Here is an 8,306-nt window from a genome sequence, read left to right as displayed (position 1 = left end):
AAAACGAAGTTGCTTACCTGTAAGAGGTGTTCTCTGTAGACAGCAGGGGAATGCAACTCACTTGGCCGCCCTCCATCCCCCGCATGTCAACTTATTAAGGAGCTAGAGACATACTGTCAAACTCGGGGGTGGAGCTACACAGGCAAGGTGGCTGCACATGCCCAGTAGGTTAAAAAAAAAAAAATCCTACTGTACTAGGGAGAGTTCCACGGCGCAGACTCAGTCCAGGGACTGCATTATCTTGCGGCCGACGGGGGAGGTCGGGCGTCCAGCGTGATGAGGCCGTGTGCGCCATGACGTATCTGGACGTTGGGGACGTGGCGGCGGGGAAGTAAACAAGCGTCTCTCTGGTGTGTAGAGCGCACCTGGGGAGGTCGGGCGGCCAGCGTGATGACGACATGTGCGCCGTGACGTATCCGGACGTTTAGGAAGCGCCGGCGGGTGGTTCTCTCGCGCCTTCGGGGAAGTAAACAAGCGTCGCTGGTGGTGCGTCGAGCGCGCCTCAGGCCTCGAGATGGGCAGCGTCCTCGGTGTTTGCTCCCTCGCCAGCTGGGTAAGGAAAGCGAGGACTCGGGCCCCTCTCCCCTTCAGAGGCCGGCGAACGCCCTGGTTGCGGTTTCCGGAGGCTGCCCCTCCCTCGGTTATCTGATGGTCCGGCCTTTGGTGCGTTTTTGCTGCCCTTCTCCTCTCCGCGTCTTCATAGGCCGCGTGCTTTGTCCCTGTTCGTCGCTGTGGGGCTTTCCCCCCTCGTCTCGCCGTCGCGGATGAGCTGCTTTCTTCGCGCAGACTCATTTCTGGCGATTGCGAAGAGACGGTTCGATTAGTTCTCAAGGCCTGAAGTTCTACACGCGATTATTTTGCCAAGGAAATCAAGGGGGGAGCGGCCTAGTGATTAGAGCCCTATGGCGGACTCGCTCTCTGGCCGTGTTCAAGGCCCAGTTAAAATCCCCCTCCTCTCCTCCCTCCTTTCGAGACTGCTTTCAACTCCTACCTCGGGTTCTGAATCCCTAACTCTATATGTCTGTCCAAGTTAGATTGTAAGCTCTTCTTAGCAGGAGCCGTCGATCAAATGTGGCATAATAAGGTGAGGGGTGCTCATCCCCCACTTTGTGGGCACCCCCTTTGACGTCACTTTCTAGGCGCGGGTCTCGGAAGTGACGTCGGAGAGCGCGCCAAAAAGGTACAGGGGAAGGCAAGGAGCATGTGTGGCAAGGAGAGGTGCCATCGTGCCCTTAGGAAGACTACATCCCCCCTTTACTACGCTACTGGCGCTGTATATGCCTTTCAGTGCTAAATAAATGATAAATAGTAGTAGTGGTAGCTGCTTCCTCAGCATCCTGAGGTTGTAGGTTCAAACCCAGCACTGCTCCTTGTGACCCTAGGCAAGTTACTCATTGCCCCAGGTACCATAGTTAAGATTGTGAACTCGCTGGGACAGATAGGGAAACTAGAGAATCTGATCACCATTCAGTGACTGCTTAAGATCCCTTTGTATAAGCTAATAGGATTGTCTTGGGAACCACCTTGAGTGAATCTTTTCATAAAGGTGGTTAATAAATAGCTAAGAAGAAGAAAAAACCAACAAATTTTTAGATTGAATCAAGTTGGGCAGACTAGATGGGTCTTTATCTGTCGTCATCTACTATGTAAATAAGTCCAAATAAGTACTCAAGGAGGAATGGGGAAGAGATTGGAATAACTTTAAAAGCATGATGGGTGGAACCTTCAGTAAACATATCTGGGGTGACTGGCTTGCAAGTAGTGTCTGGCTGTTGTAAAGATTTTAGCTTCTCCATTCTGATATGTTATATCTGATTAGAGAAGAAAGACGTGTGTGTCCTTGGTAGCAGGCATCTGTTGTGAGCTCATTCTGAAATGTAGATGTGCTATGTAAAAGTGGATTTATTTAAGAAAACTTGTTTCAGAGTTGTTCTTGATAGCAAAATGTGGATTTAAATAAATAAATAAACATGCAGAATGTGGGTCCAGAACAGCAGTTCAAATTTTTATTTTTTTTCTTTGTGAAATGGATTAGCAATGTACTTAGTGTTTTTATCAACTTGTTACTTTGGACAGTAGCATAACTTTAAAAACTTTTTTGTAGACTCATTTTCATGCTTTTGAGCAATCATTTAAAATTACATTTGAGAGTTCTTCCAGTGACATACTTTTTTAAACGGTGACCTCATTTACTTGTAGACACTGCTTTGGGAGGGTGTTAATTACAAGGAGATTCTTTAAACATCCAACAAGAAGTGAGTGTTGATATAATGAAACAGTTAATCAAAAATGCTTTTCAACGTCTACATGTCCTCACTGGGCACGCAATTAACCCAGCTGGGGATAAAACTATTTAGTTATGCAGATGACTTTACGATTATCATCCCATTCGCTGATTCCGTCTCTGAAACTATTCCCAAAGCTTCAGAAGCCATAAACGTGATGGAGCAATGGATGACAAACTTTAGGCTCAAACTTAATTCAGAAAAAACGACATTCTTCGTTGCTTCACCACATCCGCTTGACACCAAAATACCACTATGTATCAATAAACTTAGTTACCCTATCCAGCCCACCATAAAGATACTAGGTGTAACTGAATCATTGCCTAACCATGAAAGACCAAGTGGACTCCTTAATCAGAAAGGGATTCTTTACTCTCTGGACACTCAGATCCATTAAAGCTTATTTGATACATCGGTATTCAGAACCCTGGTCCAATCCCTCGTACTAAGTCTACTTGACTACTGTAACATCGCCTATTTGGCAATTTCCCAAAAGAATATGCGACGTTTACAATTGATGCAAAATGCAGCAGTCAGATTGATCTTTAGGCTAAAGAAATTTGACCACGTGACACTCTACTACCGGCAGTTGCATTGGCTGCCGATGACGGCACGCGTAAAGTTTAAATTCGCCTGCTTCTGCTTTAAAGCACTACACGGACTTGCCCCTAAATACATAACTGGCCTTTTCTCCTTCTCAGCCAACAGACACAAGAAAAGCTCACATTCCAACTTTGTTTCCCCCACAGTGAGAGGTTGTAAACTGAAAAAACACCATGAACACCTCTCACACCAGGCAGCAGCGTGGAGTAAAGACCTAGAACAATTGCTTTCGCCCACTACTTACGAGGAATTCAGGAAACGTCTAAAAACACACCTGTTCCTAAAGCATCTAGACAACTGATCCACTCATTCTCTCTCCCCTCAATAGCGATTAACTTGTCCTATTGATCACTTTCTCCTCAACAATGGATTTCCTGTCCTATTAATTTTCTTTCTTCCACCCTCTTAAAGTCAATCAATTTGTACCTTTGCTTAATCTTTTGTAAACCGCATAGAACTTCACGGTATTGCGGTATATAAACTGTTATTATTATTATTGTACTAGCTGATGCCCCGGCGTTGCACGGGTATTTAATTATAGCAATAACACTGTAAATGGATTCAAATAAAGATACTTTATAGTGGTGAATGAAATTATTTTTTTACAGCTTAATAAAAAGTACAATATTCAAATTATAATGTGAAATATTTGACAAAATGAATACAATACAACTAACGCAAAACGTGATTATAAACAACATTTTTAGTTTCACCTCCAGGAGCAAGAACATATAAATTCTTGGGTGAACCCACCCTTGAGCAAGCAACATAGAGTTGTGGGCCGCGAGACCCCCAGAACATATCACCCCAGGTAGTGAGGGATCTGCATACCAAGTTTCGTTCAAATCGGTCAAGCCGTTTTTGAATTACAGTGAGAATGGCAGCTTTTTACATTTTTTCCATTGACATGAATGGGTGAAATCTGATTTTCTATTTGTAGCTCCGCCCATGTGTGCAGGTGGGCCGCGAGACCCCCAGAACATATCACCCCAGGTAGTGAGGGATCTGCATACCAAGTTTCGTTCAAATCGGTCAAGCCGTTTGTGAATTACTGTGAGAATGACAGTTTTTTACATTTTTTCCATTGACATGAATGGGTGAAATCTGATTTTCTATTTGTAGCTCCGCCCATGTGTGCAGGTGGGCCGCGAGACCCCCAGAACATATCACCCCAGGTAGTGAGGGATCTGCATACCAAGTTTCGTTCAAATCGGTCAAGCCGTTTGTGAATTACTGTGAGAATGACAGCTTTTTACATTTTTTCCATTGACATGAATGGGTGAAATCTGATTTTCTGTTTGTAGCTCCGCCCACGTGTGCAGGTGGACCGCGAGACCCCCAGAACATATCACCCCAGGTAGTGAGGGATCTGCATACCAAGTTTCGTTCAAATCGGTCAAGCCGTTTTTGAATTACTGTGAGAATGGCAGCTTTTTACATTTTTTCCATTGACATGAATGAGTGAAATCTGATTTTATGTTTGTAGCTCCGCCCACATGTGCAGGTGGGCCGCGAGACCCCCCAGAACATATCATCCCAGGTAGTGAGGGATCTGCATACCAAGTTTCGTTCAAATCGGTCAAGCCGTTTTTGCGTGATCACGGCACATACACACACACATACATACCTCCAATTTTATATATATATATAGATTGTATCACTAATAATAATACCCTAAGCGCGTATACGCACTCCTACCTGTGTGTTCCGTGATCCGTAGGTCCATGGCCCTGCATGCGCAGTAGAAGGACTCAGTGGTGGTTTCTTCTGCACGTGCGAGGCACTTTAAGCAGGGACGCACGGACACGACTCCCCCCCCCCCCCCCCCCCCTCCAGACCTCACTCCGTCTAACTACACACCCCACACTTGCGGCCCCCAGGTAATATTCTGCGGTCTGGCCGGCTCCCTTATACTCCCTGGCTGAAGTTATTTTTAAGTTCAAAGCCACGGCAGCGGCTCCTCTCACGAGCCGCACCTGCGTCGGAGAAGGCTTCCAACGCAGGCGGGGATCATGAAAGGAGCCGCCGCGGTAGCTTTAAACTTAAAAATAACTCCAGTAAGGGACTAAGGGAGCCGGCCATAAACAACCAGTTGCTGGGAAGGGATAGGGGGGGAGGAGGGGGAATGCTGGTGTGGGGGCCAGGAGAGAAGTCCAGATTCAAGCCAGGGAGCAGTACAAGTGCATCCCCAGTTAAGGCAGCCATGCTGCTGTTACAAAACCCCAGAAAGGAGCATATACCGTCTGGACATCTTGGACAGGAGTTTCCCCTTGAATTTATCAAAATGATGTTTGAAGCTTACATGATTAATAAGGGCAGCATGGAATTGGTGGACAACCCAGAGGGATGGAAGGTGGAGCAAAGGAATGCTAATGAGGCTCTCTACAAGAATTCTCGTGATAAGGTTTGACTACTCGAAGGTTCAGAAATAATGTGTCTACTAGAAAGAAGATTACCAAGATAAGAACCTAATCTTTCCTTGCTGCTGTCTAAATGAATGCGCTTTATGTAGAAGATTTGGTCTGCATCCTTTATTTGAATTGGTCATTGTTGCTAACAGATCTAATATGTTTGAACTATTGCTTCTTTCAGGTACCATGTCTGTGCAGCGGTGCTTCATGTTTGCTGTGTGGATGTTGTCCCAGTATTAAGAATTCCACGATGACACGTCTCGTCTATGCCTTTCTTCTCTTCCTTAGTACTTTAGTTGCATGCATAATGCTGATACCTGGCATGGAAAAACAATTGAATAAGGTAACAGAGAATGACAGTAATCCAATAGTCTGTTAATAGTTTTTTGTTTGTTTTTTTTAATTAAATCTGAGGATGTTTCATAATTTTGTATGTTGCTTAATTGAAATGGCCAGTTCAAGTTCAATGAGTGTAGAGGTCCTGAACAGCTGGGTAGTCGCCCTCTAACTGCATGTTCTTTGCAGAAGGAATCAATCATTTTCTTCGGCTCTGATTTTTTTTGTTGTTTTTTTAAATCAGATTTTGAGGTTTCCACATAGCGCTGCTATTGTTTCAAGTGGATTCTCTTCATAGTCTGATGTAATCATCACTTGCTGGAGCTAATCACATGACCTCTGCCAATGGTGCTGGACTATCTCTTGCACCTTTCCATTGGTTTTAAAACTATTTCAGTCAAGAGTTCACCTTAATGCTATCGGTGCTTTCCATACATCACTAGACAAAAAGCCATTGTCTGTGCATCCTCTAGTTTCTAGATTCATGAAAGGCCTGTATCATATCAAGCCACCTCTCAAGCCTCCTCCAGTGGCATGGGATCTTAATGTTGTACTTTTCCACTGTGATGAAGTCTCCCTTTGAATCACTTTTCAATATCATCTCTCAAGTATCTCACTTATTTTTCATATCTCTTATATCTGCATGCCAGAGCTTGTCAGATCATCTTACATAGGTTAGGGTAGGTCTTTGAACTCATCCCAAAGTTCCTCCCAAAGGTCATCTCAGAGTTTCATCAAAACCAGTCTATAGTTCTCCCTGTCTTCGTTCCAAGAACATATTCTCACCCTGATGAAGCTGCACTCCACATATTAGTCTGTAAACCTGCTCTTGTTTATTTGAATCAAACCAAGCCTCATAGAACTTCCATTTGGCTGTTCCTATCATTTGATCTAAACAGTCTTGGAGCACCTGTCACCAAGAGCACCATCTCCACATGGCTGGCAGACTGTATATCCTTTTGCTAAGCTCAGGCTTAGCTGACGCTTGAAGGCCGTGTAGCTGCACATAAAGTTCAAACAATGGCAACTTCAGTAGCTTATCTATGTTCTGCTCCCTTTGAGGACATCTGTAAAGCAGCCACCTGGTCCTCAATTCACACCTTCATAACATAAGAATAGCCTTACTGGGTCAGACCAATGGTCCATCAAACCCAGTAGCCCGTTCTTACGGTGGCCAATCCAGGTCACTAGTACCTGGCCAAAACTCAAGGAGTAGCAATATTCCATGCTCCTGATATAGGGCAAGCAGTGGCTTCTCCCATGTCTTTCTCAATAACAGAATATGGACTTTTCCTCCAGGAACTTGTCCAAACCTTTCTTAAAACTAGCTATGCTGTCCCCTCTTTCCACATCCTTTAGCATCACGTTCCAGAGCTTAAATATTCTCTTGAGTGAAAAAAATTTCCTCATATTGGTTTTAAAAGTATTTCCCTGTAACTTCATAGAGTGTCCCCTAGTCTTTGTAATTTTTGACAGAGTAAAAAATCGATCCACTTGTACCCGTTCTACTCCACTCATAATTTTGTAGACTTCAATCATATCTAAACTAAACTAAAACTTAACCTTGTATACCGGGTCTTCAACCAAAGGAAGCTCGACGCGGTTAACAATAAATTAAAAAAATAAAATAAACTGAAATACAAGAGTTAGTTTTCAAAATGTTTAGCGAATAAAAAAAGTTTTTAGAATTTTACGGAAGAGTTGGAAGGAACTGGGACACCTCAAAATTAGGGGAAGTTCATTCCATAATTGGGGAAATTTAAACACCAGAGAGCTGCAAAAATTCTTAACTCCTTGAATTCCTTTCCTAGAAGGAAGAGAAAGTTTAAATCGATGAATGCCTCTTGCATATGAAAATCTATAAACATTCCATAGCAGAGGAACAAGAGGAGCAAAGATACCATGTAAAATCTTAAAAACAGTACATAAACACTTAAACTGAAGAGCCCTAACCATTTTAGTCTTTCTTCATACGAGAAGAGTTCCAACCCCTTTACCATCTTGGTTGCTCTTCTTGAACCTTTTCTAGTGCCACTATATCTTTCTTGAGATAAGGAGACCAGAATTGAACGCAATACTCCAGATGAGATCGCACCATGGAGCGATACAGGGGCATTATAACATTCTTAGTCTTGTTAACCATCCCTTTTTAAATAATTCCTAGCATCCTGTGGTTTTTTTAGGCCGCAGCCGCACATTGGGTGGAAGGTTTCATCGTATTGTTTACGATGATACTTGGCAGTCCCCGTGTTAAGAACATCTGACTTACATCGGACTTGTACGTATGAACCGGATCCTGCATTTCCCTTTCCATGCAAATGCACCCACCTCTCTTCCTCTGTCCCAGTGTGACCCTCCTCCTCTTCCCTGTCCCAGAGCGCCCCTCGTCTACCCGCAGCTGACCTAGAGGTCTTCCTTCTGACCCACGGGAGGGAGGGAGGCATGAATTTGGGACGCAGAATGGAGTGAAGGGGGACATGGAAGAGAGGAAAGAGGGTCGCATTGGAACACGAAAGAAGAAGGAACGTGTTGGCACAGGAAGGGAGAAGCAGGGTCGCATTGGGTTATAGAGGGAAGGAAGGGAACACAAACTTTGGACAAAGATTTGGAGGGAGGGAGCATGAACTTAGGACATAGGATGGAAGAGTGGAGGGAATGAGGGAAAGATGCT

General features: G+C 44.2%; 2 protein-coding genes across 4 annotated transcripts in view; one reads left to right on the top strand and one right to left on the bottom strand.

Moving 5' to 3' along the window:
* The window catches only part of PKIG (cAMP-dependent protein kinase inhibitor gamma), a 97,817-nt gene extending 97,675 nt beyond the window's left edge, over positions 1-142 (bottom strand). The window contains exon 1 of one of the 2 annotated variants that reach the window (XM_033914674.1): positions 18-142. The gene's annotated coding sequence lies outside the window, so the exon portion shown is untranslated. The remainder of the gene's footprint in view (positions 1-17) is intronic. The other variant, XM_033914677.1, reaches the window with a different exon arrangement.
* Positions 143-358: 216 nt separating this feature from the next.
* The window catches only part of SERINC3 (serine incorporator 3), a 40,669-nt gene continuing 32,721 nt past the window's right edge, over positions 359-8,306 (top strand). The window contains exons 1-2 of one of the 2 annotated variants that reach the window (XM_033963091.1): positions 359-553; positions 5,481-5,642. In XM_033963091.1, the coding sequence (XP_033818982.1) occupies positions 515-553; positions 5,481-5,642 (201 nt within the window). In that variant the 5' untranslated portion in view covers positions 359-514. The other variant, XM_033963092.1, reaches the window with a different exon arrangement.

This window comes from Geotrypetes seraphini, chromosome 11 (genome assembly GCF_902459505.1).
Source record: "Geotrypetes seraphini chromosome 11, aGeoSer1.1, whole genome shotgun sequence".
Classification (NCBI taxonomy): domain Eukaryota; kingdom Metazoa; phylum Chordata; class Amphibia; order Gymnophiona; family Dermophiidae; genus Geotrypetes; species Geotrypetes seraphini.
The sequence above is the reverse complement of the archived record's forward strand: the minus strand, read 5'-3'. Positions and strand labels throughout refer to the sequence as shown.